This window comes from Lampris incognitus, chromosome 10 (genome assembly GCF_029633865.1).
Source record: "Lampris incognitus isolate fLamInc1 chromosome 10, fLamInc1.hap2, whole genome shotgun sequence".
NCBI lineage: Eukaryota > Metazoa > Chordata > Actinopteri > Lampriformes > Lampridae > Lampris > Lampris incognitus.
In genome coordinates this window covers 52690799-52717705 of record NC_079220.1, presented here as the reverse complement: position 1 = coordinate 52717705, position 26907 = coordinate 52690799, and the positions used below count along the sequence as shown (strand labels likewise).

Below are 26907 nucleotides of genomic sequence, written 5' to 3'. Positions count from 1 at the left end.
CAAAAGTGTGTACTTGACATGACGTCTGACCATTTTATAAGCCTACCAAAGACATAGCGACCTGTTTCCAACACACGTTTTCACTGTTTTCAAACTGTTCTTCCTACTTTCAAGGGCTCCACTGTTCCGTGTGAAAATCACTTTGCGGAGACTCGTCACTTGCTTGAGATAGGTAATCCATCTGTTTTATTTTATGCATAAGTCACTTTAAGCGGGACATTGCTGTTGAGTTATGTGAGTTGATTCAAGAAGATTTCTGGAGCTCAGCTGCATTATCCTGCTTGATGCTGGGAGACTGAGGGGGGCATGACTGAAGATGGATCAAGGTCATCTTTTGGATGGACTTTCTGTGGCAGACAAAGCTGGCACATCTTTACTGGACAGAGTCTTTCAGTCATTTATAAACAAATTTCTTTTTAGTGGCTATCTATAAGATCTACAAGTGATGTTTACACTGCTATTTTACATTAGAGTCTATGGCAAGTGTCATTTGTTTTTTTCTTTACTTTATATATATGTATATATATATATATACACACACACGCACACACACACATACACACAGCTGATGGTTGCTTATGGCATGAAACAGGCTTGTACTGTCTCATAAAGAATTTACTTGACTCATTGGATTATATACATACATATATATATATGTATGTGTGTGTGTATGTGTGTGTGTGTGTGTGTGTGTGTGTGTCTATATACACACACACACACACACACACACACACACACACACACACACACACACACACACGTATATAATGTGTAGAATACACTTTTTTCTAGGGTTTAAACCAGGGGATAAAAATGTGTCTTATTTGAGAAAAAAACAACATAGTAAATAATGTATTTTAAGCATCCCCCCTTTTTTTTCTTTTTTTCTCCCCAGTTGTAATTTGGCCAGTTACCCACTCTTCTGAGCCATCCCCGGTCATTGCTCCACCCCCTCTGCCAATCCGGGGAGGGCTGCAGACTACCACATGCCTCTTCCGATACGCATGGAGTCGCCAGCCGCTTCTTTTCCCCTGACAGTGAGGAGTTTCACCACGGGGACGTAGCGCGTGGGAGGATCATGCTATTCCCCCCAGTTCCCCCTCCCCTCTGAAGAGGCGCCCCAACCCACCAGAGGAGGCGCTAGTGTAGCGACCAAGACACATACCCCCATCCGGTTTCCCACCCACAGACACGACCAATTGTGTCTGTAGGGACGCCCGACCAAGCCGGAGGTAACACGGGGATTCGACCCGATGATCCCCATGATGGTAGGCAATGGAATAAACCGCTACACTACCCAGACACCCTGTTTTAAGTATTTCAAAAACACAAATACAAGCGCTTAAAGTACTTTGTTACAAATTCCATATTTTTTGGGCCTGTAAAATACAAATTACAAAATACTCAAAAGTTATTAAATATACATTTTAAATACATTGAATTGAAATACTGCCCATGTCTGATACAATAATACTGAGTTGATGGTGGCTGGCAAAGATCTGTAGAATTTTTAATTTGGGATAGTGTTTAAACCAATATTCTATCAGAAAATTCATAACGCATTTTAGAATTAGCCCTCACCCCTGATGTAGCACTTACTCCATATTGTATAATATGTTGTAGAAACTATACAATTAAGTGGTTTCTCAACAAACCTGAGTTTTGATGAAATCCACATGTTGTTGAGACATGCAATTTTGCAGTGAATCTGAGATGATGTTGAAGTCCTCAATCTTTTTAAAGAGGGATTTCTTATTCACCCCCATTCTAGGCAAAAGACAGAGCAAAGGATATGGCATCAGTGGTTGTATACGTTTTTATGGATATTAAAATTGACAAAAAATATCAAAAACTTACGAAAACACCTCATGGAACGTCTCACAGATTGCGTCATACATAGTTGTGGCCAAAGTGAAATTCAGCTCTGTGATGCCCCCATTTTTTGACCTGCGAAATCCACCATTCCTGCATGCAGATTTCAGTGTCTGGTGATACCCCATCCAAGTTCCAGCCTAAATGAAGATAAAAGAAATCTGCAATATCACTAAAACACTCGACTGATTCATCCATTCACTATTGTAACAATGAAAAGGATTTTATTTGCAATCACAAACATATTCTACACATTGGACCATGTTCTCAGTGAAGGGTGAAAAAGGGAAGAAGAATTCTGGGAAGAATTCTTCTTCCTGTGAGAAATTGATGTATAACATATTAAATTGATCTCGGTTACATCAATTTCTTGGTGGACATTACATTACATTTTCAACAACAAATCGCTGTATTCCAATGACAAGACCTCAAAAGAAACCACATAAATTCCTCCTAAATCAAAGAAAGGGGGTCATTCAAACTTGTGGACAGGGAGGAGACAGTGTATTCAGAGGAAGCTGAGGGGGCAAAAAAGAAAAAAAGGGACATAATGAACGCATAAAGGAAGACAATTAAAAACAAGCCTTTAAGAGCAGTGTGGAGGAAGTGTAAGGAAGGTGTGGGATAGGGATGATCACTGATAATTATCAGTTTTATTATAATAAAACGCCAAACCCGGTGGCAGAAGGGACCTGGCAGAGAGCTAAATAACTAAACACTAGCTTTAACGGGTTTGAGCAGGGCCAGCTCGAGACAAGGAAAACTTAAATCCTGCACAGTGACAGGACAGTCTTCTTGAATCTAAACTACCACTATGGATCCAATGTGTACCCCCCCCCCCAAGACGATCACTGGTTGGCTGGCTCCAACAAGTCAACCCCTATAATAATGAATCAGTCAATCCATGACTTCAGTAGCTCCTCACCACAACCCCACGAGAGGGTGGCTTCTAGGAATACAGGCTACCACATGGTCAGACTGTAACAGGAAGAGAAAGCAAGGGGAATACAAGAACCTGTTCTTGTAAAGCATTCCGTTATCTGATGCAAAGATAGCACCTATAGCTCAATGCTAGCAAGACAAAGGAGCTGGGAGCGGACTTCTGCGAGGAGGCGAATGCTGTTCAGTTCTAAAAATGTCTAGGAGTGCATATCAACAGCAAAGTGGGCTTATTGGACCATATATGCACTGTAAAAGAGAGGGCAAAGTAGACTGTAATTGATCTGTTCATATTTATTTTTTGGGGGGGGGGATGCCCCCCCTTTCTCCCCAATTGTATCCAGGCCATTACTCCGCTCTTCCGGTCGCCGTTTCACCCCCTCTGCTGCTCTGGGGAGGGCTGCAGACTACCACATGCCTCCTCAGATTTGATCAACTCATGTAAATACTTTCACAAATGTCAACATGTTTTAACTGTTTGGCATAGATCGATGCCAACTATATAAAAAAATGAAGGTATCTGTTTTTGGAGATATTTGTATATATAGTAAAAGCCTGTCTACCTTCACTAACCTCTTTAATAACTGATATCATACATTCCTCCCTTACCTCTGGTCTTGTTCCCTCATCTCTCAAAACAGCTGCAATAACTCCAATACTCAAGAAACCTGGTGCAGACCCCAACAATAATTTTCGCCCAATCTCAAATTTACCATTTCTTTCTAAAACACTTGAAAGAACAGTTGCATCTCAGGTACACACTCACTTGACTAACAACAATCTGTTTGAGTAGTTCCAGTCTGGTTTTCGCTCCATGCAGTGCGGAGACAGCATTGGTGAAAATCACTAATGATCTTTTGATGGCAGCTGACTCTGAGCTCTTAACCATACTTGTCCTCCTTGATCTGAGTGCAGCCTTTGATACCATCTCACACAACATTCTCCTAGAAAGACTAGCTTCCATTGGAATAACTGGCACCCCCCCCCCCTTGACTGGTTTAGATCATATCTCTCTGGCTGCACTCAGTTTGTCCAACTTAAAAATTTGAGATCTCAGTCCTTTCCTGTTACTACCGGTGTTCCCCAGGGTGTCTGTGAATGTTCTCATTCATCCAGGTCATGGTTGTCCAAAGGAGTTGAATAAAGTGCAACTGGACTTGGTATATATCCGTGAAGACGTTTCGCCTCTCATCCAAGAGTCTTCCTCAGTTCGTGCCTTTCTGACTAGACCAAGCTAGTCTGACTGGCTGGTGATGAGAGTCAGAATTTATCCTCTAGGAGTCGTTGTCAGAGCTATTGATATGCGTGGCTCTTTGTGATCAGATGTTTACCAACGCCCGTCGCTAACAGAGCCATAGATATGAGTGGCTCTTTTGTGTACCGATGTTTGGCTGTGCCCGTCGTTGTCGGAGCTAAAGATATGCGGGGCTCTCCTGTGCTCCGATGTCCAGCCGATTTGCATTTGTTTAGCAGCGACGGCCGTTGGGGGTGTTAGTTTCGACTTCATTATTCAGTGGTCATGAGAGTCGTTGGAGCCGTTAGTGACCGACTGTTGTTCTTGGAGGCTAGGCTTCTTGAGTCTTCTGGGTAGAGATGAAAGGACGGCATTGTAAGTGGGAGATAGGTGGTGTCGCAGACCTCCTCCTCTGTTGAGGGATGGTTTTTCCAGTTTCGCATAGATGGCTTCCTTCACCCCTCTTTCAAACCATCTATGTTCTCTGTCCAAAATGTGTACGTTGCTGTCCTCGAAAGAGTGTGTCTTCTCCTTTAGGTGTAGATAGACTGCCGAGTCTTGTCCTGAGGAGTTTGGCCTTCTGTGTCGGGCCATCCGTTTGTGTAGTGGTTGTTTGGTTTCTCCTATGTATAGGTCAGTGCAATCCTCATTGCATTGTACAGCATACACCAGATTGCTTTTTCGGGTGTGTGGTACACGGTCTTTGGGATGAACCAGTCTTTGTCGGAGTGTGTTGCTGGGTTTGAAGTATACCGGGATGCGGTGTTCACCAGGGCTCTTTATAGGGACCCCTCCTATTTATTATTTACCTACTACCTCTTGGCCACATTTTCAGGAAATCTGGCATTAAATTTCACTGCTACGCGGATGAAACCCAGCTTTATCCATCCACCAAACCTACCTCCACTCTTTCGCCCACTTCCCTTTCTGACATTAATCCTGGTTTTCACATCACTTCCTCAAACTTAATAGTGATAAAACTGAGGTCCTTTTAGTTGGCACTAAATCTACTTTGGCCAAAACTGATAGTTTTTCTCTTACTATTGACAATTCTATAGTTCCCCCATCACCTCAGGTTAAGAGTCTGGGTGTAATCCTGGACAACATATTATCTTTTGAAGCCCACATCAACAATGTGGGCTTCAATAGTCTAAAAATAATCTCGGTCTGCATACTTCCACATACGCAATATTAATCATCTTCGGCCGTCACTTACACCTAAAAACACGGCCATACTCACTCACACCCTGGTTACATCCTGTATTGACTACTGTAATTCTATCCTCTTTGGTCTTCCACTCAAGTGTCTTCATAAGCTTCAATTGGTCCAGAATTCAGCTGCCCGTATCATTATCAGAACGCCTTCCATCGATCATATCACCCCTGTTCTTCAGCAACTCCACGGGCTCCCTGTTAAATACCGTAGTGACTTCAAGATCCTGCTGCTCACCTTTAAGGCCCTTAATAACCTAGCTCCTTCATATCTTTCCGAACTCCTTCATATCCGCACGCCCTCCCGCACTCTCAGATCCTCTTCTGCTCTCCAACTCATTACACCATCGGGCCCGCTTGACTACCATGGGGACTAGAGCCTTCAGTCGTTCTGTCCCCCGCCTATGGAACTCTCTCCCACAAGAAATTCGCAACATTGACTCTCTTTCAACCTTCAGATCCCATCTCAAAATGTACCTTTTCAAACTGGCATATTCAGTCTGATATACACTTCATGGAGTTTTGTGCAGATGTTGATTTTATACTTATCTGTTGTGTTAACTTTTTATTGTCTACCCTGCTTTGTTTTGATTTTACGCTGTCTGATACAGTGCAGCTTGTTTTGTTTTTTTTACTGTGTTCTTTAAGGTGTCCTTGAGTGTTTTGAAAGGCGCCCACAAATAAAATGCATTATTAATAATAATAATAATTATTATTATTTGCTGATGGCAACCTGGCTTCACATTTTAATTATAACATGATGTACCGCTGACAGTGGATCTGAAATGCTGGTGTTAGGCAGGAAAAAAGGTTCAGATATTAAAACCTTTTAGAATGCATGAAGAATTCACAGAATTGTCCACTGTGTAACTGTCCAACAACCCTGTGTGTGAATAAAGCCAAAACTCAGAATACAGTTCAAATTGTAAAATTGACATTAATAAAAACACTTATTTGCTACTGCTATAGTACTCCTTTAGCCTTCTGCTGTAGTGGCACCATTACCGAGTTATGTTTCTGTATCACAGAAAGTGGAATCAGTCATCCATCAGATGGTGACAGATGTACTCTTACCCCCCCCCCCCGCCCGGTTCCGTCTAGTATGTGAGGAGGGAACAACCATCCCTGACCCAAGGGGGGCGGGGGGGGGGCTAAGAGTGACATCTATCACCATCTTAGGCCCAATTTATACTCCAAATGTCGGCTAGCAGACAGATGTCTCTTGACAATTTTGACGTCATGAGAGACACTTCTTGTGTCTTTTTGTGTCTCCCAGGGCTGTCGTGTACATGACACATTTTCATGACATTTGGAGCATAAATTGGGCTTTACTGTGATTGCAACTATTCCCCAATCCTCTGTGAACAGTACACATAATCGTTGCAACTCTAGTTAATGGTCACGCCAATTTGCATATGAAACTGGCCGTTGTTTTCGGTTGTTATGCCACTGCATTGTCTATAAGGGTGGGGATACCTGCAGTCAGTTGAGACTGGAGAGGTCACTTAGATGAGCGATGAAACAAACATTGTGTCCTGATGAACTGATTCAACTTTCTGTGATTTCCTTACCTACTACTTTACTATTTTTACTACTTTTTTTTCTATTAATCCCCGTGGGGCAATTCTTCCTCTGCATTTAACCCATTTTAGCTGTGTAGCTAGGAGCAGTGGGCAGCCGCCATGCAGCACCCGGAGACCAACCCCAGTTCTTCTTTCTATTGCCTTGCTCAGGGGCACAGACAGGAGTATTAACCCTAACATGCATGTCTTTTTGATTGTGGGGGAAGCTGGAGCACCTGGAGAAAATCCACTGCACACATGGGGAGAACATGCAAACTCCACACAGAGGACGACCTGGGATAAACCCCAAGGTTGGACAACCCTGACGTTTGAACTCAGGACTTTCTTGCTGTGAGGTGACAGCGCTAACCACTGGGCCACCGTGCCGCCCAACCCATACCTGGATTATTGAGCATGCATAAAGATATGTTTCTGTAATTTATTGGTATTGTTTTTCTTGTAAATTTCAAATCAAGGTTTTTGTTCTTTTGATTTGCCCCCTCCCCCCCTTTTTCTCCCCAATTGCACTTGGCCAATTACCCCATTCTTCCAAGCTGTCCCAGTCGCTGCTCCACCGCCTCTGCTGATGCAGGGAGGGCTACAGACTACCACACGCCTCCTCGGATACATGTGGAATCGCCAGCTGCTTCTTTTCACCTGACAGTGAGGAGTTTCGCCAGGGAGACATAGTGCATGGGAGGATCACGCACATACCCACTTATGGTTTCCCACTCACAGACACGGCCAATTGTGTCTGTAGGGACAGCCGACCAAGCTGGAGGTAATGCGGGGATTCTAACCGCCGATCCCCATGTTGGTAGGCAATTGAGTAGGCCGCTACGCCACCCGGACACCCTGATCTGTTCATATTTCTCTCCAATTCTCTAATGAATCCTGAAATTGTCCTGTAACACTTACCGGTGCAATCACGTTCAACATCCTCTCCGCACATAAGTTCGCTGATTTGGCTGTTGCCAGTTTAAGGATGTTATCAAAGGTCTCCTTGGTGTTTAACATAAATTGCCTTATGATTTGTAGCTCTGGTTCCAGAATCCTTGCAAAGGTTTGCTCCATTTCCAAAATAGTCTTCTCAAGCCAAAGAACAAAATATATGAGATAGAAGAACAGGAAAAAATGATGAGTTTCTACTGTATTCCCAAAGGCATTTGATTTGCAGTCATTTCAAATGTATTGTACTGACAGGTTAGCAAGTTAAAATGAGAAGGACTTACCTTTTTTTGAGCAGAGTTTTTCACTCTTATCAGTGAGATGATTCCAAAAGCATCGAGAATGTAGCTTTTTGTCCGTTTGTCTGACTGTTCGGCATTTAGTTTTTTCAGCAGGGCTCTCAGCTGGGGAATCTCTACATTTTCAATGGGGAAAAAGACTGTCAGACGATGTTCTTTGAAAAAGGTCTGTCTACGACCATCTATAAACCCATTTAAGGCGAGAAAGGATAAGACAGACTTTATTCATTCACAAAGGGAAATTGTTTTAAATGAAATCTACTAATTCGAGAGTCAGTTATGAATGCAGGGTTTGCATTGAGTGTTTGCTCTGTGGAGTAAAAATGTCCTCATACTTGACCATGATGAAAATGTTTCTACCCAACTATGGGCAGCACAAACTTGTTCTCAAAAACTAGTAGTGGGATTTTTAAAGGGATAGTTCACCCACAAAATGAAAGTTCTGTTATTATCTACTCACAGTCATGCCAGTTGAAACCTGAGTTAGTGTTTTGTTTCCATACAGCACTGCAGGAGGTAGCCAACAAAATATTGGAGCAACTTTATTCTCATCAAGTGTAGTGAATGGTGGCCAGCTCATTAAGTTTCAAAAGTGGCAACAAATGACCACAAACATACCCTAAACAGCCTCTGCAAAACAAGCCAAGTCCCCTGAAGCCACACGATAACTCTGTGAGTTGAAAAGACTGAAATCTAGACTGTTATTTACAGCAAATTTTAACTTCCTTCCTTGCTTTCAAAAAATTCATACATCTGAGCATCCAAATCTGGGTTTGGGTTCTCAAGTGGATCCTGAATGTACCCACGCAAGGACCCAAACCCAAACATTTAAACCCAAATCCAGAATCTCTTGATGCATGATCAATAATCCAGGTAAGGAAATCACAGAAGGTTGAATCAGTTCATCTGGAGACTACGCTTACTGAGAAAAATGTTTCATCACTCACCTAGGTGCCTTCGTCAGTCTCAACTGACTGCAGGTATCCCCACCCTTATAAACAGCACAGTTTACCGTGTCCATTAATTAGAGTTACAATGGACATGTGTATTATTCACAGAGGATTTGGGAATAGTCGCAATCCCAACACAGACCTCAGCAGCGCAACTGGCGGAAGACATCTTCAGGTCACAATGCCAGTGAAGGTGGATGAAGGCTGCAACAGAGGGTGGCCCCCAATCGTCTTGGTTCTCCATGCCTTTAGACTGTGACCATCCCCTGCCAAGGACCGTATGGTGGCTGCAGGCTCATCATCCTCTCCACGTAAAAAGCTGTCATGCACAGGCATCCTCCTTCAAGGATCACCCCATAAACATCCTTGGGTCAAAGCCCTGTGCCCATCAGGAAGAGGTGACGGGGACAGGACAGTGAAGTCTGGCAGCCCCTAGCCACAACCTGACACACAGGCAGTGGGTGTATGATCAGTTGCTAAGCCTTGGGACTGAAGCAGAGGGGCTTCTTGGCTTTTGCACTCACAACTGAGCTGCCCTATATAGGATCTGCTCTGCTCAACCCAGTTGGGGAGGGGGCTAGAACAGGTGCCCTAAACATAGTCTGCCTCAAACCTTCTGTGTGGGCCACCTCATCCAGAGGGACCACCACCATGTGGTCAAAAACAGAAACTCGTATATTTTGGAGCCTGGAACATACAAACCCTCACGGACAATCTATCCAGCAATCAACCTGAACGGCATACTGCCATCATCGCCTGAGAGTTGAAAAAATTCTGGATTGTCATTGCCGAACTCTCTGAAACTCGATCGGCTGACCAAGGGCAGCTGAAAGAGGAGAAGGGTGGTTACACTTTCTTCTGGAAATTAAAAGCAGCTGATGAGCTGAGGATCCACGGTGTGGGCTTTGCCATCAAAAACAGCCTCATTTGCCACCTTGCTGAGCTTCGACGACACCATGGCCACCATGAATGACAACCTTGATGAAGGAGATGGCAAAATATTGGACTCAGTCGAGAAAAACAATAAAGATATCATGAAAGCCATAATGTCCTTGAAAAGAGGACTCAAAAGGAAAATTGATGTGATGCAAGCAACAATTATCAATATAAGAAAGCAGGTACAGGAATGCACAGGGCGCATTGCACATGTGGAACAACGGATTTCTGACACTGAAGACAACGTTAATGGGCGAATATCCAAAGTCAGCACATTGAAAAGCACCATTAAAACTCTTAACAAAGTGGAAGACTTGGAATGCAGAAGCTGACTGTACAACATAAGAATGGTAGGCCTACCGGAGAAGGTAACGAGCCGGGATACAATTACATTCATTGAAAAGTGGTTACTGAAAGTTCTGGGGCTTGAACCGTGGGAGGTCTTGGTAATTGAGCGAGCTCATACAATCAGCGCCCTGCCAAACAACAACTCGCACAAGACATGTCCGACAACAATTATTATGAAGATCTTTAAGTTTGAAGACAGGGAGCGAGAATTTTATGCTAACCTGAACAATGCTCTCACCAAGTCCCCAAAGAAGATAAGCTAATCCTGCTTGGAGATTTCAATACCAGAGTGGGACAAAATTCCAACTTGTGAAGAGGCATAATTGGCAAGGAAGGAGTTGGAAACGCAAACTCCAATGGCATCCTGCTGTTAATAACATGCTCAGAACACAGCCTAATCATCACCAACACACTCTTCTGCCAGAAGAACCAAATTAAAACAACCTGGAGGCACCCTCGCTCTAACATCTGGCACCTCACTGACTACATTATCGTCTGTCAAAGAAACTGACACAAGGTACTTAACACCAGAGTGATGATCAGTGCAGATGATTGCTGGACTCACCACCACCTTATCCGCTGGACTCACCACCACCTTATCCGCTCCACTCTGTTCATCCAACTTCACCGGAAAAGAGGGGTGCAGAAAAAGCACAGCCGCCCAAAGCTCAACCTCGAAAGACTTACTGATACCTCCTCTCGTCAACAGTTCTAGGCCATGCTCAGTACATCAATGCCCAAGCAGTATCCAGATGACATTGAAAGCCACTGGGATATTCTCAGGACTGCAATCACTGGCACCTGTAAAACCACTCTTGGATATATGATGAAAAACCACTAAGATTGGTTTGATGAGAATGACCTGGAAATCCTGCACTTAATCAACATCAGGAGGCAAGCCTTTACCATCTGGCAGAATAAATCAACTGCCAAAATAAACGAGCTGCCCATGCAAAAGCAAACTCAGCCGTCCAAAGCCGGATCAGGGAATTAAAGGACCGGTGGTGGACAAAGAAGGCCCTTGAGATCCAGCACCTTGGAGATGCTGGGGATACCAGAGGCTTCTTCGATGCCACTAAAGTAATATAGGGTCCCAGCCATCGCCGTCTAACCCCCCTTCACTCCAAAGATGGGTACACACTGCTAACAGACAACAAGTCAATCAAAGACAGGTGGAAAGAGCACTACCAGTACCTTTTAAACTGGGACTCTAGCCCTGAGATGGATGCCCTCCAACAACTCCCTCAACAACTCAAGGAGGAGGATGTGTCAGCACCATCTCGTCTAAAAGAAGTTGAGGATGCCATCAGGAAGATGAAACTCAGTCGATGCAGTTGCCCACTGGGGACCGGGGTTTGCGCCGCGGTCTTGTCAGATCTGACTATGGCCGGACTCGATGAAGCAGCAATACTTGGCAACGCTGTCTTCGGGAGGTGGTGGAGTCGGCTTGTGTTCATCGCATGAATGCGTCTCTGTGTGTGTTGGAAAAGCAGTGGTTCGGCCTGGATTTGCCTTGTCATGAAAGTGGGGAGGCGTCTCCTTCAACACTGCTGGCCGGAGAGATGCAGTTGGCGAACGCATGCGGTACGAGGGTGTGTGTTTGAACTAAAATAGGAATCGACTGGCCACTAAATTGGGAGAAATCAGAAATGTTTTATTTAAAAGAAAAGAAAAGAAAATTTTTAAAAGAAAGGAAGATGAAACCCAACAATGCTGCTGGTCCTGATGGAATACCAGCAGAAGTACTGAGGGCAGGTGGATCTACACTCCTTAGACATATCCATGCCCTGCTACTTAAAATATGGGAAAGAGGAAATCCCTGTGCAACTTAGGGATGCACAGAAACCACCGTGGCATTTTCTTGCCTTCCAACACAGGGAAAGCCCTGGCTAGAGTCTTGGCCAACAGACTCCTCCCAATAGCAGAAGAAATTCTGCCAGAATCCCAGGGCGGTTTTCATCGTAACAGAAACACCATGGACATGACTTTAACTGTTCGCCAACTCCAAGAAAAAGCCCAGGAACAGAACCAACCATTATACATAGCCTTCATAGACTTAACCAAAGCTTTTGATTCCATAAATCGCCAGGCCCTCTGGCTAGTTCTGTCAAAAATAGGCTGCCCTGACAAATATATCAGAGTACTATGACTACTACATGATAATATGTCAGCTAGAGTACTCAGCAGTTATGGAGAGGAGACACAGTCCTTCAATGTCCATACAGGCATTAAACTAGGTTGTGCTATTGCCCCAAACCTTGTCTCTGTCTTTATTGTCTCCATCCTCCACCTCACGGGTCCCAATCTTCCCAAGGGAGTCAAAATCATATACAGGACTTTTGGGAATCTTCTGAATATTAATTTTTTTTGAAAACTGCAACCTTCAGGCCAGAACAAAAACTCTGGTGTACAAAGCGGTAGTGCTGCCCACCCTACTGTATGGGTCAGAAACATGGACCACATATAGCAGGCGCCTTAATACACTTGAGGCATACTAACAGTGATGTCTCAGGAAGATCCTTGAGATCATCTGGAAGGATAAACACATCAACTTCAGCATCCACAAGGAGGCCAACATGCATACTGTAACTGCAACCATCGCATAACATCAGCTGAGATGGACTGGCAATGTCCTCCGCATGTCTGACTCTCGCCTCCCGAAACAAGTCCTTTACTTTCAGCTCATGACAGGACGCCGTGCCCCAGGAGGACAAAAGAAGTGATATAAAGATATCCAGGCCCACATCAAAAGATTTGGCATTGACCTTGATCAAAAGATGGCAACAGATGTACTGTTAGCCCCCCCCCCCTTGGTTCAGGGATGGTCGTTCTCTTTTCACATAGATGCTCTCTTTGACTCCCCATTCAAACCAGTGTTCCTCCCTATCAAGGATGTGCACATCCTCATCCTTGAAAGAGTGGCCACTGGCCTGTAGATGGGTGTAGACGGCAGAGTCCTGGCCTGATGAGGTAGCTCTTATATGTTGTGCCATCCTCTTCGTTAGAGTCTGTTTGGTTTCCCAGATGTACAAGTCACAGCAATCCTCCCGGCACTTAACAGGATACACTATATTGCTTTGTTTGTGCTGGGGGACCCAATCCTTGGGGTGGACCAACTTCTGGCGCAGCGTGTTTTGGGGTTTGAAATCAACTGAGAAGCAGTGTTTGGAAACTATTCATCTCAACTGTTACGACACTCCCACCACATACAGAATCCCCACTGGTTTACGCTTAGACAGCTGTTGTCCTTCTCTCTTCGATCGGCTGGTGCACTGTTTGGACAGCTTCCTGGCTTTGCCAAACGTCCAGTTAGGATAACCGCAGTTACCCAGGACCTGTTTAATGTGGGATTTCTCCCCTTTCCCAGCCGCTGTGTCGGCAGGGATGTGGTCATCTCGGTGAGACGGCGTCCTGATGACTCATAGTTTGTGCTCCAGTGGATGGTGAGAGTCAAACCTTTAAGTACTGATCAGTATGTGTTGGTTTACGATAAACATCAACAATCAAATGTCCCCATCACCAATTGCAATTTCACAGTCTAAGAAGGCTAACTTGCCATTTTTCACATCCTCTCTGGTGAACTTAATATGGCTGTCCACGGAGTTAATGTGTTTGGTGAAATGTGGTACATCCTGAGATTCAATTTTAACCTAGCCGTCGTCCACAAATCTGAACCAATGGCTAGGTTGTGTCCCTGGATAGGACATCAGAGCCCTCTTTTCCACTTCCTCCATATACATGTTGGCCACTGTATGTGAAAGTGGGGAACCCATAGCACACCCACGCTTCTTCCTGTAATACTGCCTCCTGTATGTGAAGTACATGGACTGAAGACAGCTTCAAGGGCAGACACACTTGGCCAGAGTTAAGGGTGGTCCTATTGCTAAGGGTGGAGTTGTCCTATAATTTCATACGGACTACCTCCACTGCTTCATCAACAGGAACGCACGTGAACAGAACCACTTTCTTCCCATCAGTTGCTGCGAATGGTGGCCAGTTCATTAAGTTTCAAAAATGGCAAAAATGACCATAATCATACCCCAAATGGCTTCTGCAGCACAAGCCAAGTCTCCTGAAGCCCCACAATAGCTCTGTGAGTTGAAAAGACTGAAATCTAGGCAGCCAAATCCAGTATTTAGCAGTCTAGATTGGTTTCAATTTAAATACTTAATACTTTAAATACTTCCTGTTAATGTGCGTGAAAAGGTCCCACAACCCAAATAAATATACATATGCTGTCATTCTGACTGTCATATAGGTAGGCTGCATTGTATGCTTGACTGACCTGATGAGGTAGATTTCTCTCAATTTGACGGTCACAGAAAATGGAAAAGCACTAGGTAACATGGATTATAACCCAGAGACAAACATGGCGGGTGGTTGTTTTTTTTTACAATAATATCTTCTAGTAATCAGGCTATATGGTAACTGGTAATTCATCATCACTACTGAGGCAAATTTCTAATCTGTGATATTGGGCTATACAAATAAATGGACTTGACTTCTATGAACTCACTTTGTCGACAGGGTAGTGAATGCAGGTGAAAGTGTTTGGTGATTCTTGATTAAAGAGTTTTGATTAGGGAAAAGATTGATGACTCAGTCACAAAAGTAACCAGAAACTATTGTACACTGAATAACTTAAAAAGACACTTGAGTATGAACCAAACTTGCCGGTTTCCTCGGGTCTCAGGACTGAATCAGGTTTCCGGAATTCCTCAGCACTCACAGTGAACACCTCAATTTTCCCAAGTTGCTGAAAATTTTAAAAAACAACATTTGTGACAAAACCATGGACATACTCAAATTGATAGAAGACACCTGCTATATTGTACTGTCTGATATGACATGATCTTATAGGCTTTTATGGTTTCATCACTGGACAATTACAATCTTTTTCTTTTGTTGCTCCACTTGATTGTGTCCCTTGATGATCAGTTGTGGTCTGAATATTTCAGAGATAACCTACTTACTGCTGTTCTGAAAGTAACCACAGTAATTCAATTTAGACAGATGTAGGATGTACGTTGGCACATAGGGAACCTTCCCATTTCTAGCTGATGGTGGTATTTTTCTATGTTCTTCTGTAATCTATATTTATCCATTTTATAACTGTGCCAAATCTTAATTTGTGGGGAAAATGCATTGTGTATTTACCGTACAGAAAACAGTCTCTGAGGGGAGAAAAGGGACCAAAATAGAGCCTTACCTTTGCATGATTACTGACAATTAACACCACAACATAATTGAAAACTAACTTTTTTTCCTAGGAGATGCAAACATTAAGATGTCTTACCTCATACTGGTCACACACATCATCTTCAATGATCTTCTTCGCTCGTATGTTTCTGTCCAAAATGCAAGCTCTTTTCCACTGCTCTCTCGTTTGGGCAGATGTGGCCTTTGGTGTATGAAATCACAGAGAGAATATGAAAAACCAAACAATTATATTTATCACATTTTTGTCTTGTTTCTTTTTTTAAAATTTTAGCTTTATTTTCATTTGATTTCACACACCTCTCCGTCTGTAACACAGTCCTCATCTTCTAGTTCATATGAGCTGCAATGTTGAATATTTGCCATTAACAACAGCACAGCGGACCAGCATGGGAAATACAATGGTTAGAAATGAGTTAGTGACCTGCTGATGTTGTCTGTTTTGGTGCAGATGAAAGAAATACTTTGACACTGTCCATTGGGTCCAAGGTAGTTGATGCTGCTGTCCAAGATGTTCCACGCATCTCTGTCTGCGGCAGCGCGGTCAATGTCTGCTACAACCCACACAGAGGAACAACTACAGATGCTCTAAAACAACACAAAAACACAAAAACACTCTTACAGCTACACATATATATTTCCCCCCCTTTTTCTACCCAGTTGTGCTTGGCCATTTACCCTATTTTCCGAGCCATCCCGGTCGCTGCTCCACCCCCCCTGCCAATCCGGGGAGGGCTGCAGGCATGTCTCCTCCGATACATGTGGAGTCGCCAGCCACTTCTTTTCACCCGACAGTGAGGAGTTTCACCAGGGGGACGTAGCGCGTGGGAGGATCACGCTATTCCCCCCAGTTGGGTGACCAGGGGAGGCGCTAGTGCAGCGACTAGGACACATACCCACATCCGGCTTCCCACCCGCAGACACGGCCAATTGTGACTGTAGGGATGCCCGACCAAGCCGGAGGTAACACGGGGGATTCGAACCAGCGATCCCCGCGTTGGTAGGCAACGGAATAGACCGCTACGCTACCAGGACGCCAGCTTCACTGATATTTGATTGTACAGACACACGCTAATATGGAAAGCCAGGATGCAAACATGTAGTTTTTGTTTAGAAGTTAGTGCGTATTCTATATTGTGGATCATAAACGGAAGGTCAGGTCATTTTGTCACGTGACTTAAGTTATCTCGCTGCTGCCAATTCAAATTTTGGAGGACCAACTATCTGAAAAACCTAACCTCCTTTTCTCAAATAAAAAACTCGGTTCACATGTGGTCCAGGTCACTGTCATTCAAATGGAGGAAAGCCTCCCTAATTATTTACACTTTTAAAAGTTAAGGACTCACACTGCACATTTTCATGCAGTACAGCTTTGTTAGGTGTCTAAATTTAAAAATAGTGTTGCACAGATTAGCGGAGAGGCCGTGGTGTCATTTAATGTCTTCGCCGCAATGCAATACTGAGCTCATCTTGTGCTATGTTATCCAGTATCATCAAACATGTGGGTTTTTGGTTGTTGTTTTTTCTTTCAATAACTTGGAGGAATCTGAAGATTGCCGCCATGCTTGAAACGCCGTTCTTTCAATCTGACATGAAAAACAAATAATTGCGATGTATTGTGTCTGCGAAATGTGTGAGAGTCACAACATGCCTCAGTTTCCCTGATTAAACAAGGCTTTAAATGACAGACTAATTTGTCAGGATCGTTACCGCTTCCCACATCTTGTCCCGGGCCTTGTTCCAGTCCCCTGATCCTGGAACGTCCACCAAGACAAGGTTTCCCAGGAGGTCTTGAGCATTGGGCACTTTGATGATCACACATTTTACTAGAGGCCAGTATTGTGTCGTATATCCCCTTTTAATGCTGGTTCCACCGTATACAAAATTTTTAATTTGGGCAGAGAACTCCGATACCTGAAATCGTAATCACAATCAGTAAAAGTATGGTCAGTATATAAAATGTCAAGGTCTTTTCTTCTTCTTTTTTTTGACAGAAAGTAAAATGTGCTACCCTCCTCTTGTGTATTTTTTCAAATGTGTGTGTGTGTGTGTGTCAATACATATGGGTGGCATGTACTCATTTGTGCATATTAACACCTTTGTTCCTATCATAGAAGCACGAGACAAAAACAAAACACTTACGTTGTCAGATGACAGATATTCTTTCCCAGCTTCAAAAAGATGGCTGAAGTTCTGCATCTCCATCAAGATTTCTACATTTTTACCAACTCCATCGTTCCCATACAGAGCCCGGATTTTACTTTTTAGCATCTCTGCTGTCTGCTTATCCATATCCTTCTCATCAGATAACAGCTCATCGATAGACTGTAGCTCCTGCCTCCAGTCCTTGATAGGATAAATTGGTTCGTGTTAACTTTCAACATAACTTGTAAAGGTACATTCATGTTTCCTTTGTGATTTTTTCCCCCCTACTTTAGTAAACTCTCACTCCCTATGTTTTGCAGTGCTCTTTGATAACCGGTCGTCTTAATTCAGTCCACTGTATAACATTAGACACGGGTCGACAATAGCAGAGAACATATTCTATCGTCACAAACTAAATATAGCATATTTTGGGAATATATACCGCTTCAGGTATGAATTCAATCTCTGCCTCGTATTTGGAATTGGCCATGTTGGCTTCCAGCTGTATGATGACTGAAGTGCATGCGTTGATAGTACAACACGGCAGCAGCTTCTTCTCTCCCAAGATGGCATTCAGCAGGGAGCTCTTGCCGGCTCCCGTTCTCCCCAATACGGTCACGACAAATTTCTCCTTGTAAAGACCCTCCATGGCTTCCTTTTTTTTCCTGCATACAAAGGAAAGACAGAATATTTGAAAATGCATGCTCTTTTCTTTAATGTTATCATTTTTGGGTATCCCTTGACGGGACTTCCTAAACCAACCACCATTAATATTGGTACAAGATGAAGATGACACACAACCCACATATGTCAAATCAACAACATTAGTCATTTCATTCGTCTCTCCTTTGAGGTTATTCTCAAGGTGATATACACCAATCAGCCAAAACATTAAAAACACTCACAGGTGAGGCAAGAAAAACCGTTAATTATGTCATTACCACCCACAGAAGAGCTACCGTGGCTCAAATGGCTGAAAAAGTTCATGCTGGCTATGATAGACAGGTGTCAGAACACGGTGCTTCACAGCTTGCTGCGTACGGGGTTGCTGCCAGTCAGTGTGCCCATGATTCTGGTGATGAGTCAGCCCACAACAGTCCAACGGAAAAGATAAAAATATATATCTAAAATTTCCCTAAAAACGACACCACTAAAAACATAAAAACAGAGAGAACAAAAAAAAAACACAAACACAAACAGTTAACAACACAATCCATTAAAGCGCAATTTCAGTTCAATGCTGACGGCTGGTGTCTGTCAACGGGTAACCAGCACTGATGGGGCGGCGGGGGGGTGGGGTGACCATTGGGGTGACACAGCTTGTTAATGACCCTGACTGCTTGTGGGTAGAGGCTATTTAGCACAGATGCTGCTGTACCTCTTCCCAGACAGCGGGGGGGGGGGGTAGGTTATGAGAAGGGTGGTGGGGGATCCTTAACGATGCTGGAGGCTCTGCGAAAGGGGGAGAGGGGCACCAATGATCTTGCTGGCTGTCTTCACTATCCTGTTCAGCTGATGTTGATCGGTCGCTTTGCAGTTACTGAGCAAGGAAGTGAGACCGTAGGTTAGAGAGCTTTCAATGGTGCCCCTGTAAAAGGTGGTGAGGGCCGGATTGGGGAGACTTGCCCTTTTAAGTCTCCAGTGGGGATGGAGCCACTGTTGGGCTTTTCTTTCTTTTCTTTTTTTTACCCTTTTTCTCCCCAGTTGTATCCGGCCAATTACCCCACTCTTCCGGGCTGTCCCGGTCATTGCTCCACCCCCTCTGCCGAGCCGGGAAGGGCTGCAGAGTCGCCAGCCACTTCTTTTCACCTGACAGTGAGGAGCTTCGCCAGGGGGACGTAGCGCCTGGGAGGATCACGTATTCTCCCCAGTTCCCCCTCCCCCCAAAACAGGCGCCCCCGACCGACCAGAGGAGGCGCTAGTGCAGCGACCAGGACACACACCCACATCTGGCTTCTCACCCGCAGACACGGACAATTGTGTCTGTAGGGACGCCCGACCAAGATGGAGGTAACACGGGGATTCGAACCGGCGATCCCCATGTTGGTAGGCAATGGAATAGACCTACACTACCCAGTTGCCCCTGTTGGGTCTTTTTAACTATGGCCAGGGTTAAATCTGCCCCTGTTTTACCATCTGCCATCATGTGTAGACTTGGGTGTGGTATTATATGTCTTCTGAGGCAGTTCCTACGGAAAGCACTCAGAAGGGTTGCACTTCTCTCAGTGGCAAAACAATATGACGACATTGATCTTCATGACTATTGGTATTATCAATTATTGCTCAACAATAATTATACCAAAGACGACTGTGAAGCAGATTTGTCTCTGCATTTGAACACTTACTTGAGGTCATTAATAAACGCCATGCCTTCCTCTGACTGTGGCATTTTGTCTATGTCGGTGAAGATTTGTTCAAGCAAGTTCCTGGCCTCCCGAATGCCATCAGGCTCTGTGAATGGGAGGCATTTTAAAACACATTTTACATTCACTCATATTCAAGAAATTCACACTTATTGAGAAGAAAGTACGTGTATCATGCTGTTGTAATGACAACGAATTAATAACTTTTTTCAATATCAACGAGCCATGAAGTTATGTCTTTATTTTCTGTGATTGATTTGAATAGAAAAACAAAACAACACCAACAACACAACAACCAGGCCATGGCGTGACTGAGCACACAGCAGGGGTTAAGGGTCAGTGGCAGGGGTTAAAGGTCATTGGCCGGGGCTGAAAACAGTTAGCTTATAAACAGCTCATGTGTTTATGTGTCGGCTTACAGTAAGACCAGGACCAGAGTCTTGACCAGACATGGACAGGAACAGCAGATCCTTGGAATGGAGTTGCCATGTTGTATTATTTGAGGAACTGTTTTATGCAGGCCTGTGTGTTTGTGCATAATAAACGACCACTGCACCTGCATCTAAAGATATTCACCGTTCACCTTTCCATCCAGGACAAATGCATCCGCCACACTTTTCCTTACACGCCAAACAATTCACAATTTAGTGAAAAGCAATTTCATTCATATCTGGTATAAATATAAAATGATGCCATGTTGCCCTATCATATCTGACTGTGTCAAAAACACAGAACATAAAAGATCAGCAATGGAGGCAGGGGGTGTTTATTGATAAACACAAGACGTGCAGAGAAGGTGACTTCCACATCTGTCAGCATCTGGTTGCGATCTTGCGTGGTTGACACCACCATCGGCGTGTGAGTGTGCATGGGTGGATGTGAGGCCTTAATCATTAAGCGCTTTGAGTGGCTGCTCCATGCGCTATATAAAAAGCAGTCCATATGAAGGAGCTACTACGAGTCTGCTTCAAGAGGAGACTGTATGTCTTAGCAAACTGCGGTTCACTTTGTGTGATGCCTGAGTTTTAGGCCGCGAACTGCAAAACAACTGTTTTTTGGTTTTTTTTTAAACACGTATATTGTCAGCTCATCCAGATTGGGTGCCTAAAGTGCATGACGAACAAATCATATCAAACAAATCAATTTTGAACTTGAAGCAGAAAAAAATTTAATGGCATTTTAGAATATGCTTACCATTACTTGCACTGGCATTTCTAGAGTAATTACTCGTATCACTCGTAGACTGCCGATTGTCTGATGTAGGTGAACCTTCAGCAGCTCGCTTGTTGCCTTTAAGTAAACAATAATAATAAAAATAGCAGTTATTTCAAACAAAAATGTAGTATTTATGAATCAATACTGGAAAAAAGTGCATTATATTTATCTATTGCACATACCTTGCATGGCCATGGGTCCTTTGACTGGAAATACAGGAAAACGAAGGTCACTGACTGATATTCAGAGCAAGAAATCATCACACTGTTAAGTATCTCATCACTCAGTTTCAATTTGACCACAGTTTACTTTGTTGGAAAGGCGTCATCATAGATGGTCCATCCATCCATCCATTATCCATGCCGCTTATCCCAATTAGGATGGCGGGATACTGGAGCCTACCTATCCCAGCAGTCACTGGGCAGCAGGTGGGGAGACACCCTGGACAGGCCGCCAGTAGAGGGGCCTTTTTGAAAATCTATATAATTTTTTTTGCCCATTGGGCGCCCTTATCAAGTAAAGTTTGCTTTGTTATGAATCTGTATCAAGGAGTACTGCGACCATGTTCTGAAATATGCGTTTAAGTTTTATTCCTTGTTGGAAAACGTGCAGGAAAAATAGATTGGGGGGGGGGGAAACGTTTGCGAGTGAGTGCATCTAAAATATATGCTGATTTAACAGCTTTAGTTTGGGTTTCTTTTTCTCTGCTTAACATTATAATCCTCGGCGATAAGAAATAACGTGTGACGTTGGTGACTCAGCTGGAAATACTAGGCATACGTCCAAATAACAAACTCAAGACAGTGATGCTGTTTTGGTCTGTTCACAACAAGGTCACAAACCAGTTGCCTTTCATACCTGTGGCAGTGATTTTACGAAATTCTCTTCTTGTGAGAAAAACTTTGTTCCGGATGAAGAGCCAAAAGAGACATTCCGTCCTTTGTTGGAAGTCAAACCGTCTCAACTGAAAGTATTCAACATCGCATGTAAGGACCAGCCAGCTCCCCTAGGTGTGGCATTATTGAGAGAAGAGAGGTGGGTAGGTACATACCAATCACCACTTTCATTTCCCCCCCCCCCAAGTGCTGCTGCAGTGACTGACATAAATGATATAAAAGTCACCAATATAAGATCATTTTGAAATATAAGATATATTTTTCATAAAAAGAAATCAACATTATAAGAAAATACAACTTATATCAGTCATACAACTTATACAACTTATATCAGTAAATTCAGGTATCCCAGAGGCGGGTAATCTTAAGAGAAAACCGGGGAAAGCGAGATAGGCGCGGGTGTTGATTAGTTGGAGCTTCTCAATAATGAGGAGAACGGTTGTACCTTCAAACTCAACGTTTTATGTCTGTAATGCTGCGGTAATTCACAGGAGGTATGAAAAAGGTGGACCTGTCTTACAAATCTAGCAGCGCGTACACACACGCACACACACAAACATCAAGCTAGCCTAACAAAAACACAACGTCACTTCCGTTTTTTCTCTTCAAAATAAAGCATGTGTCTAACTTAAACCGAGACCTTTCAGAATAAAATAAATCTGTGGCAATACCGAAATATCAGCATCACTGCAGCTCTTATGTCGCCCTCTGTCAACATGACAACTGCGACTATTGTAAACAGAGCATCCCAACTGCAACAATGTATTTTCATGCCTCTTTTACTTAAACATGAATTAACATATTTGTCTATTTATTCAAATAAAATTTCTCAACAGCGGATGGTCCATAATTTGTTTTTTCAAGATTTTCATTTCAGCCTTTGTTCTTGATGCACCTCAGGTTTTAAATCAAATAGCAATTCCAGCCGAGCACCTTTTTCCAGTCCGTCCTCTCCTCTGACTAGTCAATGGCCTCTAGACCTAAATGATTGGTTGCATCCATGGTGACGTTTGCGGTGCTGTGGAGCCCTGTTGCCAACCCATCTAAGGCGAGACCAAGTCCACATAAACACTTTCTGAAGACAAGCTGGGTCAAGCCCAAAAATGAAGCTTCTTGAGTCTGAGTCAAGTCCAAGTCTTTAAGGGCCCAAGGGCTCAGGGGTCCCCTAAGCCAGAGTCTCTGCATGAAGTCGTTATTATTAACTTTGCATTTCTTGTCGCATAGTCAAAGGGCTTAGTCATTCATGTCAATAACAGAGCCCCAAAAGTCCTACCGAAAAACTGAAGGAAGCTGCAGGTGTGCCTTATTTAATGTGCCGTTGGTGTTAATTGTGTGTATGTGCACTGTGAATCCTGTTACGGTACAAGTGAATATAGTTATTGTGCTGTTGGCTGGGGGGGAAGGGGGGGCTTTTACACATCCGTGCCCTGGGGCCCACTGATTCATGATCCGCCCATGAAAACAGCAATGGAAATGCAGAGAACAATGGGCTGAGGGAACATTTTATTTCTCTATAAAGTAGTTCCTGGGACAAAAAGTTCTGGGTACTTTGGGTGGAAATACGGCTCAAGTCATCTTAATACTTGATACTTAATACTGTTCGGAACCACTCTGGGCCTAAAGCTTTGGAATCGACATTGCCGTACAGAATGTAGCCTGAAGATGACACATGATACTATGTGTGTGTGTTATCCAAAGGAGTTGAATCAAGTCCAGTTGCACTTGATTCAACTCCTTTGGACAACCCTGACCTTGATGAAGGAGAACATTCACAGATACGTGTGTGTGACACAAAACGTTTTGAATGGATGGATGGATTGATCTGTATCATTTAAGCTTTTGGTTTTCATTTTGCCCAAAATAAAGATTACATGCTGATGAAATCCAACACTTATCTATAGATAAGTGGCAATGAACACCTCTGATCAACTTGGTTTAAACGGCCTTACAAAACAAAGGTCAAACAGTTTCTCACAACTTCCTCATTCATGTATTACGTTCTTGGATTTGCTTCTTATCTGTATCCACAAGTTAGAGACTTGCATATGTGCCTCTTTTTCCAATTAGTTTCCCCTTTATCTTACACAGCACACATTTACTGTAAACATTGCCATAGAATGTTTTATTCAACAGTTTTAATATTCTGATATTCTGACCACCAAACATTATAACTACAAATAGCTGTAATAAAACACCCTGTTGCTCTGTTCATAGTTTACATATGTGATATAGACACACAAAAAAAAATCACTTACGTTTTGCTTGGATTGTGGAAAGATCCAGGATGATCAGTTTCAGATCAGTCTCTACTGAAGCACGCCGGCATAAGATAATAAAACGGCGCGTGCACACCTCTCTCTGCCGCTCTCGTTTTCTCGAAAGCTGTGCTTTTGATTTCCGGTCGGACCCAGTCGCCCGCCAATAGACAGGCCGTAGCACATAACAGGATGCAGAAGGGAGCGAGTAGCCGCTAAGTTTCAGTTTCTGGTTCCTGGAATTTAAGCGCCGCGTCGTGGAGGCTTTTCAAGCACAGTCGCGCTGAGGGAGCTGCAGTAAACCGTTCCACGTACAGGGGGCAGCCTTTGGCCAAAGACGAGAATAGAAAAATGGCAGTTTATGGGTACAACCGGTGTAGATACATTATTCGATTTGAATGACCCACGAAATGCGTACACGTTATTCCTCTGCCGTGTCAATTATTGAATTCCTCCCTGACAATAAACGAGGGGCGAGCTTTACAGCATTGTCCCTCGTTCATATTGGAGCGTTCACCGCCATTACGGATCACACTTACAGACTGAGAACCGAACGCCGTCTTTACTCTCGACTGTTGTCGGCCACAGCCACGACGTACAGACCGTCAGTATCTCAACAACTCACAGGTCGCCTAGTAACCAGCGAGCCAGCGCCCCGCCCCCTCCCCGCTCCACAAACCATGGTGGGCAGACAGCAGGGGGAAGATAGACCATCTCCATCCATCCACCCATCGTCTTAACCGCTTATCCTGCTCTCAGGGTCGCGGGGATGCTGGAGCCTCAGAACTCCCAGCAGTGCAGGGTCGCCACAACATGTTCATGAACACATGCACAAAGCACACCTTTCCCCCCCCCCCTCTTTTATTTTATATGAAATACAACATGCACGTGTTAAACCAATAGGGAAATGAAATATTTCCCAAACCCGTCAAACTCTATAGAATCAAAGAGGGTAAGAATTACAAATTAAAACACAGGTAGACAAGGCAGAAAACACTGAGGTAACCTGTAGGCTATGGCATGGCTTCCAGCCTACAGACCCCCACCAATTTTATATATATACACTGCTCAAAAAAATAAAGGGAACACATAAGCAATGCAATGTAGCTCCAAGTCAATCACACTTTTGAGATATCAACCTGTCCAGTTAGGAAGCAACACTGATTTGTGAATCAATTTCACCAGTTGGTAAATTGTCTAATTTCCACCTGGTGGAAATTAGACAATTTGCAAGACAACCCCTATAAAAGGAATGGATTTGCAGGTGGTGGCCACAGACCATTTGCCTGTCCTCATTTTTTCTGGCCGATCTTTGGTTAGTTTTTCATTTTGCTAGTGCCCTCACCACTAGAGGTGGCATGAGGCGGTATCTGCAACCTACAGAAGTTGCTCAGGTAGTGCAGCTCATCCAGGATGGCACATCAATGCGTGCTGTGGCAAAAGATTTGATGTGTCTCCCAGCACAGTGTCCAGAGCATGGAGGAGGTACCAGGAGACAGGCCAGTACACCAGGAGACGTGGAGGGGGCCGCAGGAGGACAACAACCCCGCAGCAGGACCGCTATCTGGTCCTTTGTGCAAGGAGGAACAGGAGGAGCACTGCCGGAGCCCTACAAAACGACCTTCAACAGGCCACTAATGTGCAGGTTTCTGCTCAAACAGTGAGAAACAGAATGCATGAGGATGGTATGAGGGCCCGACGTCCACAACTGGGGCCTGTGCTCACAGCCCAACACCGTGCAGCCCGATTGACCTTTGCCAGAGAACATCTTGGTTGGCAGATTCGCCATTGGCGCCCTGTGCTCTTCACAGATGAGAGCAGGTTCACACTGAACACATGTGACAGACGTGAGAGAGTCTGGAGACGCTGTGGAGAACGTTCTGCTGCCTGCAACATCCTCCAGCATGACCGGTTTGGCGGTGGGTCAGTGATGGTCTGGGGAGGCATATCCTTGGAGGGCCGCACAGACCTCTACGTGCTAGCCAGAGGTACCATGACTGCCATTAGGTACCGGGATGAGATCCTCAGACCCATTGTCAGACCATATGCTGGTGCAGTGGGCCCTGGGTTCCTGCTCATGCATGACAATGCTCGTCCTCATGTGGCCAGAGTGTGTCAGCAGTTCCTGTATGTCGAGGGCATTGATGCTATGGACCGGCCTGCACGTTCCCCAGACCTGAATCCAATCGAGCACCTCTGGGACATCATGTCTCGTACCATCCGCCAACGCGATGTCGCACCACAGACTGTCCAGGAGTTGACCGATGCCCCGATCCAGGTCTGGGAGGAGATCCCTCAGGAGACTATCCGTCGTCTCATCAGGAGCATGCCCAGACGTTGTAGGGAGTGCATACAGGCACGTGGAGGCCACACACACTACTGAGCCTCATTTTGAATCGTCTTGAAGAATTTCCACAGAAGTTGGATCAGCCTATGTTCTCATTTTCCACTTTGATTTTGAGTATGATTCTGAATCCAGACCTTAATGGGCTAATGATTTTGATTTCCATTGATCA

At 44.2% G+C, this 26907-nt stretch overlaps 1 protein-coding gene across 1 annotated transcript; it reads right to left on the bottom strand.

Moving 5' to 3' along the window:
* Positions 1-1646: 1646 nt before the first annotated feature.
* On the bottom strand, positions 1647-24563 carry LOC130119863 (nuclear GTPase SLIP-GC-like). The gene is made up of 15 exons (XM_056288452.1): positions 24392-24563; positions 21423-21446; positions 21220-21315; positions 20008-20113; positions 18105-18327; positions 17660-17863; positions 17228-17431; positions 15942-16105; positions 15818-15860; positions 15597-15701; positions 14975-15056; positions 8052-8182; positions 7738-7905; positions 1858-2012; positions 1647-1767 (listed from the first exon to the last, which is right to left on the bottom strand). The coding sequence occupies exons 2-15, from the start codon at positions 21433-21435 to the stop codon at positions 1647-1649; spliced, it is 1815 nt and encodes a 604-aa protein (XP_056144427.1). The 5' UTR covers positions 21436-21446; positions 24392-24563.
* Between the last annotated feature and the right edge of the window lie 2344 nt (positions 24564-26907).

Bases quoted from the DNA above. Each gene is read 5' to 3' on its own strand.
- LOC130119863 (XM_056288452.1), bottom strand. The intron at 18,328-20,007 runs GTAAGTGTTCAA...CTTTGTATGCAG, and splicing joins GCGTTTATTAATGACCTCAA to GAAAAAAAAGGAAGCCATGG. The intron at 15,057-15,596 runs GTAAGACATCTT...TAAAATTTTCAG, and splicing joins ATGTGTGTGACCAGTATGAG to CAACTTGGGAAAATTGAGGT.